The 12,192-nt window shown below is 42.2% G+C and overlaps 2 protein-coding genes across 7 annotated transcripts in view; one reads left to right on the top strand and one right to left on the bottom strand.

The window, feature by feature from the left end:
• Positions 1–376: 376 nt before the first annotated feature.
• ccdc66 (coiled-coil domain containing 66) lies at positions 377–9,140 on the bottom strand. Of its 3 annotated transcripts, none has more exons than XM_041033157.1 (21): positions 8,983–9,140; positions 7,896–7,954; positions 7,408–7,430; positions 6,873–7,127; positions 6,558–6,780; positions 6,288–6,432; positions 5,940–6,034; positions 5,562–5,614; positions 5,105–5,197; positions 4,853–4,987; positions 4,323–4,555; positions 4,021–4,105; positions 3,756–3,914; positions 3,602–3,662; positions 3,356–3,436; positions 3,017–3,254; positions 2,440–2,614; positions 2,273–2,325; positions 2,022–2,191; positions 1,664–1,797; positions 377–1,124 (listed from the first exon to the last, which is right to left on the bottom strand). In XM_041033157.1, exons 1-21 carry the CDS (start codon positions 8,991–8,993, stop codon positions 1,023–1,025), a joined length of 2,583 nt encoding a protein of 860 aa, XP_040889091.1. In that variant the 5' UTR covers positions 8,994–9,140; the 3' UTR covers positions 377–1,022. The 3 variants fall into 3 exon arrangements, with proteins under 3 accessions (XP_040889091.1, XP_040889093.1, XP_040889092.1); XM_041033159.1 differs by having other exon boundaries at positions 3,356–3,433; XM_041033158.1 differs by having other exon boundaries at positions 6,873–7,124.
• Positions 9,141–10,048: 908 nt separating this feature from the next.
• Positions 10,049–12,192, top strand: part of ip6k1 (inositol hexakisphosphate kinase 1) — a 28,872-nt gene continuing 26,728 nt past the window's right edge. For 3 of the 4 annotated variants that reach the window (XR_005893826.1, XM_041033164.1, XM_041033162.1), the window contains exon 1: positions 10,049–10,219. The gene's annotated coding sequence lies outside the window, so the exon portion shown is untranslated. Of the gene's footprint in view, positions 10,220–10,254; positions 10,681–12,192 lie in introns of those variants that run through there. The other variant, XM_041033163.1, reaches the window with a different exon arrangement.

The following is a 12,192-nucleotide window of genomic DNA, read 5'->3' as shown; positions in this document are numbered from 1 at the left end:
TTGAATTCACCGTGTTCCCAGATCTCTGCTTGGTGAGTATGATGTTAGGTAATATTATTAATTTAAATGGGCAAAACTATGAAAATTAGACCAAAGTTGTTTTAAACCAGAATTATCATTTAACTAGTTTCCAAATCCTCATGGAATCTTTTCTCTGACTCAGTTCTACATAAATCATGTCCTCAGTATTTTATCATTCACCACGTCCCCATTTGACCTTTAGAACTCACAAAGAATTGTGAGTCGATTGCTTGACGAACAGCCCGAGGGATTAAATCTTATGAGACTAGGATTGTTTCCTCAGTTAGATTTATCATTAATATTTTCACAATAGTTTGATAAATTCAAACAAGATTTGTCCAATTAAAACGAATTATCACACTTTATGTAATTTATTACATTTACAATAAATAAAAAACACTAACAATAAAACCTGAATAAAAACTACACAACACAGAAGCATAAACTGAAACATTAAGCTCCTCGTCCAGCAGGAAGCTAAAGAAACAACAAAAAAAATAAGTCGACTCCGTTTCGCTGCAGGAAGGAGAGGAGGAGTGTGGTGCCTCCTCTGCTGCAAACACAGCCCAGGAAAAGAAAAGCTAAAACTCAATACCTGTCTGGTACACTGTCATTCTCATGGAAAGTGCATAGAAACAAAACTTATAAAATACAATCTTCACGTAAAATGTTGCTCATCCAGTCCTGATTTCTTTCACGTCGTGAAAGTTAAATTCATTGACACAGTTACATCAGTTTTGCTTTGAAAACTCCCAAAAATCTGCTGCAGCCTGTTTATTGATTTTTCAGCTCAGATGAAGTAAACAGCTCCACGTTGTGGCACATCCGACGTCCAGTTCCCAAAGCTGCTGGACGACTGGATTAAATCCAGTGAACTTCAGAAAACGCAGAGTGAAGGTTTTCTGTTAAATGCTCTTTACGGACTCTGATTCAAACACTGTGGTGTCACCGATCACCGTCAGCGCACATACAAAGCACCCAGCTGTGTCAGAGGTCAGAGGTCACATGCGGTGCGTTGCAGATGGCGTCCCAAGCTCGTTGTCATGTCGCTTCAGTAGAGGGTTCAGGTCTGTTTCCAACTCCCTCTGCTTCTGTAATAAACCCTGTGTAATACACACACATATAGAATTTAATCCTGAAGAATTTCCTTAATCATGTTAGTCAGTTAATTGTTAACAATTTATGAAACAGTGATTTTTTTCAGTATCAGAGTAAATTAGGAATTTAACCCGAACAGATTAAGTAAACACCAAGTTACACAGGTTTGTACTATGACATTAGCAGTTACGTTTATGGTAAGTATTTCTCTTATTTGTAAAATACCGCTCTTAGTACTGGTCAGGTTCTGAAGTTCAGTTTAGTACAGACGTGAATGTAACCTGGGTTGATTGTGGAACTTTAGACTGTGTGTGTGTTTACATATATATGTCTTTCTATGGTTGTGTGGACATATTTCAGTTTAAAACCATCATTGTGAAGACATTTCTGCCCGGTCCTCATATTTTCACAGGATGGTTTTAGGATACAGGTCAGCATTAGGTTTGTGTTTAGGTATTCAGTTGTGATAGTTAAGGTTGGGTTAGGGGCTAACGAGTATCAATGACTGTCGTTACAGCTATAGTAATACCAGTGTGTGTGTTACCTGCCGTAGCTGAGCCAGGCCTCTCAGGATCTCCTGCTGACGGTGTGTGTGTGTTTTACGGAGCAGCTCAGGGTGGAGGAGGGGGTCTCGATGTGAGGGAGCAGGAGGAGACGCTGACCTCTGAGGAGGGGCTTCTGATGAGGAAGAAGTGAGTTGAGTTTATTTACATACAGCAGATGATGCAAAGTGTTTCACAGTAAGAGTTTCTCTTACTGTGAAACTCTTACAGTTTCACAGTAACTGAAGATTGTTTACTTAAATTTAAGAAAAAGCACCTCAGTGGGAAGATAATCACAAGTAAGAGTTGCTGACAAGCTTTATTTTCAAATTATTATATTTTTGTGTATGTGTGTGTAACCTGTGTGTGCATCAGGTGGGGGGGTATCAGCTGGCTCCAGCGGGTCCAGGTTGAAGACTTCATCAGTTCGGACGTAAGGAATGAACTCCAGGGCCAGAGGAGGTAGAGATGTGGAGGCCTGCTGACACTGCACTCTGTGCCTGACAGCTGGGATGGGAGGAGAGCGCCCCCTGGAGGAGGCATCTGTCAGATGTTTATGGTTTACTTTTAAAGTGTTTTTTTGTGGGGGTTAGGAGTTTAGAGCTGCTCACCTTTCACTGTTGATGACTGTAGACATGCTCTGTCCTTTGGACACAGTCTCCACCTGAAACAGTAACAGTCATTAACACACATCCAACCACAGCTGCAGGAACAGAAATGGTCTCCACCCAGCAGAGAAAAACGACTACTATGCAAACAACATCAGAAATCCTCCTACCTTTCTGTTAGGACTGGTTGACTGCTGAGAAGGAGGAGGAGGGCCAGTCCTGGACAGACAGGTCCTCTCCTGCAGGGCGAGGAGCTCGGCCTGCCTCTTCAGCCGACTCTCCTGTCTGTTCCTCTGCAGAGCGGCTGGGTATCGCTCCGAGGCTGGAACGAACTGACGGCTGGGCCTGGAGGAGCGATACGGAGAAAATCATGATTTATAAATTTGGCTCTTTAAATTGGAATAAGGAGCTAGATTTGAACCCAAAGTTCAGTGGATCACATTCAGTACATATCTGTTGTATTCAGGTGTAGCTACAGTTATCTTTACAGTGATCTTGTAAATATGACATGTAGAGCTGATAATTATCATTATCATAATATACAGATTATATAATGATACAGATTATTTTTTCAATTAATCAAAGAACTGTTTCGTGTATTAAATGTCAAAAATATAGTGGAAAAAATGTCAATCGCAACTTCTCAGAATTCAGGCCGACACCTTCAAATGTCTTGTTTTGTTTGATCAAATGTCTAAAACCTAGAAGGTAAAGAGAAGCAGCAAATCTTGACATTTGTGTCTCTACCTCTGTGTGTTCCACTCAGGCCTCCTCTTGTCTCTCCTGCTCCTCTCTGTCCGGGCAAAAGCTTCATATGGGTCTCCTCCTCCACCTCCTACTCCTCTTCCACCTCCTCTTCCTCCTGGCAGACAGATGTTCTCCTTGCCTGTTCTCGCTGCTCGGTTCCTGCTGTTTGGAGGAGCTGCAGACAGAGGAGGAGGTGGCTGGTTCTGTGCAGAGGCTTCAGGGAGAGAAGGAGCTGCTTCTATACAGGAAACGAAGAGGAGAAAACAAACCTTCAGCACCTCAGTCTGTCATCTACATGAGTGATATAATAGTAGTATGTAGTAGTAATAGTTCAGTCACCCGTCTGTACACCAGTGTCTTTGTATGGGGAGACTGAACTGTTGACGTCCTCCTCCAAACGCTCAGCTTCTGTGGTAACTGCTGAACACACACACACACACACACACAGAGGAGGAGTGGTAATTTTTCAAAAGTAATAATAATACACACTGGCACGTCTGAATCAGAACCCGTTTATGTTGGCCAAGTGTGCAAGCATACAGAAAATGTTTGCATATATTGCAGTAATGTTGCAGGAGTTCTCACCGACAGGCTCCAGCGTCTCCTTCAATCTTTCATCATCATGGTTTTTCTTTGGCTGCTCTGCCTGAAAAACACACACACACACACGCACAGTCAAACACACTGCAGCTACAGCAAAATTCAGCAGGTATTTTGTGTGTGTGTGTTGCTCTCTGACCTTCTGCCTCTCCCTCAGAGTGTCCAGCTCGTACTGTCTCTGCAGCATCTCCCTCTCCAGCGCCACCCTCCTCTCCTCCTCTTCCTCCTCCTCCCTCCTCCTCGCCTCCTCTCGCTCCCTCTGCCGCCGGCGCTCCTCCACCTGGGCTTCAATCGCTTGCTGGGGGATGATACAGGAGACTAAAATATTTACAAAAGCTAAGTGATAAAAGTCTCCTCCTCACTCATGCCTGTCCTCCTCTTCCACCTCCTCATCCTCCTCCTACCTGCTGCTCCAGCTGTTTGAGCCTCCTCCTCTCTCTCTCCTCTATCTGGGCAGGGTCCAGCAGGGCTGTCATGGTCCTCAGATAGCTGGACAAAACAAAGAAAAGACATTTACTCATAAACATCTGGAGCTAGCCTGGTTCCAGACCTCTGATCCTTTGGCCACATCTGTGGGGTGATGTGTTGACGACCTGGATGGAAGAGCAGCTGAACCAATCAGAGCTTTGATTGCAGGATTAAGAACGGGAATGCCAGAGCCTGAGAAACAGCACCACCCCCCTGCCCTCTTCCCCCTCCCTCCTACCTGGCTCTGCACGGGTATCCGCCGGTCGTATCCACGCTGGCCCCTCCCACACTTTCTGCTCCACAGCTGCTGGTGGCGTCCCAGACTAGGGACAGGCTGGATGAGGGCTCCCACTCCCCTCGCTCAGATCGACTTGGTGGGGCTGGAGGTAGAGCTGATGGAGCTGCAATGTGAGTAGGAGGCCTCCTCTGCAGCGAGTCAAAGTGTGTGGCCCAGAGCTCGTGGTCTTCTGTCTGCAGAGACGCCAAAACATTAAAACACACAGACGGCCCAGAACAGAGAAACCAGATCAGCATGGGTTCAACACGGACACGACACACAGATGAACCTCAACATGAAGCATCAGTGATGACTCGCAAAATCTCCCCTGCCTGGTTTCTACTCTGTCTCCACTGTACCTGGCTCTGGTTTCTACTCTGTCTCCACTGTACCTGGCTCTGGTTTCTACTCTGTCTCCACTGTACCTGGCTCTGGTTTCTACTCTGTCTCCACTGTACCTGGCTCTGGTTTCTACTCTGTCTCCACTGTACCTGGCTCTGTAGCAGTTTCTCTCGTCTCCTGCGTTCAGTCGTCTCCTCCCTCTGTCGGTCCAGCTCCTCCAGCCAACGCCTCCTCTGCTCCTCTCGCTTCTCAACACTCAGCACTTCCTCCATTGGTGTGACCTCCTACAGAGACAACACAGCTCACACAATGAATTCATGATTTCTAATAACATTTTTTTTTATTTTATATATCCTGCTCGCTCCATGAGACAAAGGCTTTTACTAAAAGGTCAGATTTACCCCGAGTTTGAGGCTGGATCTGATGGCTGCAGGCTGCTCTCTGTGGCTGACGCAGCTCTGCACTGATAACACGCTCTCTGTGTCCTCTTCAGCCTGAAACACACACACAGAATTATTCTATGAGAAGAAATGTGTCTGAGCTCTGTCAACAAAATTGACTAGTGTGACAAGTGAAAGTGCTCGTTATGCAGAACGGATCATTATAAATGCATTAACATGTCAGCAGTATTCCAAAGTTGTAGTTGGTCTGGGTGGAGCTAATTTTGAATGTTTCTTTATACTGTCGAGTATAATGAGTTAGATAAACAGTACAACATTTTAGAAGTAGAATTTTGCATAAAATGGAAATACTCAAGTAAAGTGCAAGAACCTCAGAACTGTAGTTAATTACAATGCTTGACTAAATGAACTAATTACTTTCCACTACTGACTATTATTAAAGAAGTATGTGTCGTACCTGGAGTCTGCCAGGGGCTGAACGCTGCTGCTGCTTCAGTGCCACCTGTTCGTCTGACAAACAGACGCATAAGAAAAAACGTGTTTCATTTGTCAGAATGACTGTGATAAAACACTGCAACAAAACTTAATTTTTTTTAATCATCAAATGTATCTTACATTTTTATTAATAATGTAGGAATATGTCACAAATAATAGCAGTGAGTCCATCGTGTGTGTGAGCATTTCTGAACTATAGAGTAAATATGCCATAAAACCAAAACTAGGAGCTAAAAAGGAGCTAAAGTGCTTCAAATAGCTGCAGAGTTGATTGATTTGTGACTATAACCAATGTGAATATGGATAATTCAAGTTTTAAAAAGCTTGTGTGTGTGTGTACCGAGTTCTCTCCTCCACTGAGCCTTCTTGGCATCGATGGCCGATCTGCTGTCAGACTGTCGCTCCTCCAGCCAGCTGAACAAACATCCAGACAACCTGAATGTACAGACAACAATTAGAATGATTTCTTAGATTAGATTATTGATTAGATTAGATGATTTCTACAACCAAAGCTTATAACACACTATGGGAACATAATATTGCTGATATTGAGTCTTGAACTGTAGAACCAAATGGGTAAAACTTTTATCTCCTGACCAGTGAACTGTCAGAGTATATCTTGGAAACATAACTTCAACTGGATTCAAGTAAATGAATGTTTAAATTTTGTTGTTTTGTTGCTCCTCACCTGTTGTCTTTATCCTGAGAGGCTTCAGTTGTATTAGTTACTCCTCCATCACCTTCTCCTTTCTTTATTTCTTCCCCTCCTCCTCCTTTGTCTTCCTCCATCTCTCTCTCTCCTCCTTCATTCATGGAGGTGTCAAATTGTGAGCCTGAGAAAAAAGACATGATGATGTAGAAAATATTGACAAGTACAGCTGGACTGCAAAGTCTAGTGTCTGAAATGAACCGGTACAAGTAAGAAATCAATCAGGGCCCTGAGTCCTGTGGTCCTTACGCGGTTGTTGGCCATTGCTAGAGGCCTGGACGGTGTTGAGGATCTGCTGTAGCTGCTCTCTGGTCAGAACTACCATGCTGTCCTTCAGTCCAGCGTCCCCACTGGCCAGTGTGTCCTTTAACCCCACCTTTCCACCAGTCCCACTGTTCTGAGGCTGCCCTGTTTTCCCATTGGCTCTCACCGATCCAACAGTGGAGCTGTGTTTGTGTCTGTCTGATTTCACCTTTAGCGCAAACACACACACAGTCAGGGCAGATGAATGAGGATGACAGGTCAAGAGTAAAGCAAAGAGATGGGAGGCAGAATGAGACTTACCTTAGTCACAGCTTTGGTGCCGCCTCCATTCTGATGCTCATTTGTCTTGGATGATATCAAAGTGGTGCTCCTCCCTCCAGTGGTAGTGGCGGCGTTGGAGTTGAAGGAGGTGGCCGCTCCCCCTGCCTTGCTCCTGGCCTCTCTGTGTCTCAGTGCCTGCTGTCGGGCGGGACGCTCCTCTCCCTGCACCTCCTCCACACAGGCGGGCTGTCTGGAGCTCAGGATGTTAGCCGCTCTGGGCCTGAAGGACAGCTGCTGGGTTTAGATTAAACTGAATCAGATCAAACAAAACAATCACAGAAAACACCAGGATAGTTTATTTTTATCCCTACCAGCATGCATGGCTAGCATAAATCTGTGCTGTATGTTCACTGTAACATGGCCAAAAGTATGCGGACAGGTATTTGGTCTCGGGCTTCGTAAAAGCCTGTTACAGTTATTTCAGCAGTTTTAAACAGCGATGTAAAAAAAAAAGACATTTTTATTAATAACAAAAGTAGAAGTGTAATGACCAGGCTTTAAGGACGATTCCTACCTTTGCTGGATTCTTTTCAACGCCTGCAGTGGAAGAAAAGATTTGCAGTGAGCAGCCTTGAATGACAAACCTCAACACAAATGGGTTCATATTAAGTAATACCACTGTAGGTCTAGAATAGACAGTGCTAAGAACTTAAATGCAAATGTCCATACGAACAATTTGAAAGACTAGAGACTTTGTAATGACCACTGTAGACGTAAGAGGTGTTATCAAAATGAGCTGAATTAAGTTAATAAACAGAAAGAAAGTTAAAAAACAGAGTGAAAAACAAATAGTTCTACATAGGTGAAAGTTATGTTTACAATATATAAATATAAAAGTAATGTGTTTGAAACAATTAGCACAACTAAGTATATTCAATTTCAAGATAAAGTATCATTATGTGTAACTGAAATACAGTTTGACTTAAAACACTAAAGTCAAAATAAATAAGTCAACAACTGTTGCCTGGAAAACAAAAGGTTATAAAAGTTGAAATGTCTCACCATGACTGAGTAAAATCAGCCTGGGTTTCCCATTTTCAAGTTCAAACAGCAGGCCATCTCTGTTCAGAAAAAGAAGAAATATCTTGGCAAACAACAGAAACACAGTGACATAAAAGCAGAAAGTAAACAACGTTCATTGTACTCTGTTTGAATGTTATTTCTGGCACAGTCTTTTAGCTCTACATTATAGCTGGAGAGCCATGAAGAGGCTTTGAGATTGTTTGAAATACAGGGAACTGCCACCAGCAACAGTTCAGCTATAATGCTAACTTAAAAAGTGCACAACAAAACAAACTTTTAAGTACAGGCTTCCTCAGGGCCCTACAAACTTTGCAGTGCTGCTCAATTTTTGTGGTTCTCAGTCATTTTGGTGCAAAGAAATGCACTTGCCTGCCGTTTGTCTAAATCATCACAGTCCTGGTTGCTTTAATCGAGTTTGTAGTCTTTGTGTTTGTGACAGTGAAACAGAGCAGTAAATACTGTGTCGTGTTACCAGGTAATGACATCACATCGCATTGCATTACATCGCAACTCGAACAACGGTGAACACAGGTAATAACTAACGTTACAGATTTATATTCTTCTCTCCGCTTTGTGGCTTGGTACGTGTCATACGAGCTGGCTTTGCCTGGTGTAAACTACGTTTTAATAAAGTGAACAGAAACTCAAGTTTGCACCTGTAACTCATTAGTGACATATCTATAAGTCACTGAAGGCGTCTGTGTTTGTATTTTACTTTTGACTTCAGCACCTCGATGAAACCTTTCTCTCTTAACGCCAAGCAATATTAAAGTCTGTAGATGCCTTTTCTATTTGTGCTATTGTTTTGCTTATATCTCTAGTCTCTAGTTTTACAACGAACAGTAAAAACGACGACTCCTTTATAGTTGTTTTTTATTAAATGCTCTGTTTATTTACGTCCAGTCATGTTGTGTGTTTTACAAAAAGCCTTTGTTGTTTGTTCACCGCTTGGCTGTAAACTGTAAATTAATCCCCGTGTATTTCACTGCGACGTATTCGGTCAAAGTGTTAGCTTAGCCTGCTACTGTCAATTTGAAAAAAAAGAAGAAAAAAAAAACAGACTCACCCGAGATTCATGATGACAGAAAATATTTTCACCGAGACGGCGGAAGATTTACCGACAACCTCATATAAACAAAAACAGACGGTTGGTTAAAAAAAGTATATTATTTAATACGAGCGGCTTTGTCCAATTCCGGACTGACCGCACTGCCAGAGACATGCCAGTTCCTGGATGTTTAACTGTGTACGTTGGTTGCTGACAACGACCAAGATCGGCTTCACCGATTGGCTGATTCTTTCTTCACTGCAAAATTAACAGCCAATCATATGTATTCATTTCAAAGTTTACGTTAGACGATGTTGTATTCGTGTGGCTGGGAATTTATTTAAAAACGACTCGACTATTGAGTCAAAATATGCCAGTTAAACAAAATACATCGATTACCTACGTTACTGGCCACCGCCTCTACTTACGGTTGTTTACTAAACGATCACCGGGAATGTCTTTGTTAAAGTAGAAGCTCCTCAAATTTTATTACTGTGTTTAGAGTTTATTTAGCCTCACTGACATTTAAATTTCCTCAAAGTACTCCTGTACTGTGTACGAGGTTTCTATCCATTTCTATTTCTTTCATACCTCCTCTTTAGCACCTCTATTAATTTTAAATGCAGGATCTTTTCCTTCATACTCCACATTCACGTATTAATGACCAAGTGCAGTGTGGTAAACGGCCTCAACATCAGTTGATATAATATTTAAATTGGTTTAAATTAAGTTTTGTTGTCAGACATTTTAGTGTCATTTTATTGAATTGCCTCTCAAAAGTATTTAAGATATCCGGTCCCTTTTAAAGAAGAATCAAAGTAAAGGCTGAGTTCTGCTTATAAGAAAGCACAGTAATCAGTCCAAGCATTTATCTTCTTTGAAATTAGTTGGATTAATATTTACAGCTTCATGCCATCCATCTCTATTCCCTCACTGATGAGTGAGTCCCGCATCGAAGCGTGAAACCTGGACAACAAGCTCCCCCAGCAGGCGGAGGAGGAGGTGGATGAAGAAGGTGAGCCCAGCTATAGACGCTAGGTGGCACCAGAGGGTCGCAGTCCTGTAAATTAAGCGTAAAAGCAAAACAGGTTGCGTTAGCTCCACTGTAATGACGTTAGCCACCGGGATGTTTTTTTTCTTCCTTTAATGAGTTTGGACACCGGGGACCGACATCCATGAACCTCTCCGGCTTCTGAAGCACATCCACCGTGACCTCCGCGAAGCCAGCTCAGTGTCCACCCTGGTGATCCTGACGGTATGTTGTTACTGTGACAGCTCGGTGCCTCTAACCGGAGACACTGCGTAACGTCAAACCGTGATGTTAGCCAGTTAGCTCGCGTTAGCATGCACGGCTACTTTAACGGCGGATAGAGTCGAACTAACGCCAGTGTTTTCCACCAGTGTACGGGGCACAGAGCTGCAGTAAAAGAAGAGGGAGGGGGGTTTTAAAGCGAGATGACATGAAACGATGGGAAGTTTTATTTTAATTCTAAGATGATTTAAGAGTCTAGCAGACTTAGCCCGCTAGCGTGTTGTCAGGCTAAGGTCAAGAAGCTGGCCAGTCTGACAGCTAACGCTAACTAACATGGTACCTAAGAGTCTCTAAACGTGTTACATGGCAGCTAGTCACATAATAACACTGCCGCTACTTAACAGTAGCACTGCCTAACAGGTTAACACTGGAACATGGGCTGGGATCTTTTTCAGTATTATGAGGTAAGTCCCTAAAAGTTTTATTAGCTTGAAGCTAGCTTGGTGTAAATATAATTTGCTTGCTTTGACCAGGTGTAAAAGGTAGCTTCAGCTGCACTGGGTGTGATGATGACCACGCTGCTACTCATGTTTATTTGTTGTCATATTAGTGATGCAGGACTGTCTTATCATGCTCCCCCACAATGGCCATAATACTAGTAAATAAACACACTGCCATTCTTCAGCGAGGCTCTCTGGCTTTACAGATTGATATCAGTCACAGTGGGAGTGACTGGTGGTTTTACAGAGGATGTGATGGGGTTTTGGCCTCTATGCAGTGCTGAATTTCCTGCTGAAAACGATCTCCTTCTCCTGAATTCACATCACTTAGCTGAGTTCACTTGTGACTGACGATGACTGTGTAACAGTGTTGTTAAGATTTGAGTAGAAAAAAGAAAAGGTCACTTCTCCTATGAATGTCTGGTTTCTCTCACCATCAATCAATGTCAAGGGCACGTGTCCAGGTTTGTAATTGTAATCACAAACAATTACTATAGAATGTAGTTTGTGTCTTTACAGTAAATAATGTCACAGCATTTGTTTTTATATTTCACACAGTTCTTCTATCCATCTGCATGTAAAATTATTCTGTCATTTGTGCAGTACTTTACCAGTTTGCCAGTTGTGGCTCTGTTTCCCAATCTAAACCATCTTTCTGGGAACAGCATGTCTCTGTTAGATTTACACGACATGGATAAAGTTTAAATAGCTTTATCATCAGTTGTATTTGGAGTACACAGTATTACTTTTATAATTTCATTTTTCTAATTTCATTATCATGCACAATGACAAGCTCATACATTTCACTTAATTTTATTAGCAAGGAGATGTCATTTCTGAATTGGAAGATAAAGTCCCAGCTTTAGAAGTGAACCAAAACTCTGCGTACATTGAAATAGCTTCATTTTGTAACTAAAAAAAATGCATAAAACCTGAAATGAATGCCTTTAATAAACTTAAAGTCAACCTGTAACAGGGGTCTGTTGTAAGCGTGTCAAACAAGGACGTAACTAGAGTTTGTTATCCCATGTCAGTGTCAACATCTCTGGAATTTGTGTGTGAAAGCCTTGTTCCTACTTAAGCAAAAAGTAGTCTGACATATTTTGAGATATAAATGATTCAAAATTGACAGTTTTGACATCTTCTTTGTATGTGGAGAGTTACTGACATCATCATAACCATGTGTCAGAGCTGTCATTAGATGTTGGGGAGAACGATATACCTGACAGGAATATGGAACATAAGCTGGGCTGGTGGGACTGTTGTGGTGATTGTTTATGAATTGTTTAGAACGTTTTGCAGATATGTCATATGTCACAACTCTTTGATAAAGAAATTTGAGGGATAATCACCTAAGATGTTGGTTAAAATGACATTATCTACAAATGTCTTTGCTTTAACATCACATTTACTCGTTCTCCCTTTTCAGTTTTAAATCTGTGGACCTCACAGTGTGAGACTGAATGGGACACACTG

Source organism: Toxotes jaculatrix, chromosome 3, assembly GCF_017976425.1.
Source record: "Toxotes jaculatrix isolate fToxJac2 chromosome 3, fToxJac2.pri, whole genome shotgun sequence".
Taxonomy (NCBI): domain Eukaryota; kingdom Metazoa; phylum Chordata; class Actinopteri; family Toxotidae; genus Toxotes; species Toxotes jaculatrix.
Note: the sequence above shows the minus strand (reverse complement) of the source record. Positions and strands in the feature narration are given on the sequence as shown.

What these genes read in the sequence shown, in the direction of transcription:
- ccdc66 (XM_041033157.1), bottom strand. An exon ending in GATCCAGCCTCAAACTCGGG is followed by an intron (nt 4,988 to 5,104) that starts GTAAATCTGACC and finishes TTGTCTCTGTAG; the next exon opens with GAGGTCACACCAATGGAGGA. An exon ending in CCCACCTGATGCACACACAG is followed by an intron (nt 1,798 to 2,021) that starts GTTACACACACA and finishes CTTCCTCATCAG; the next exon opens with AAGCCCCTCCTCAGAGGTCA.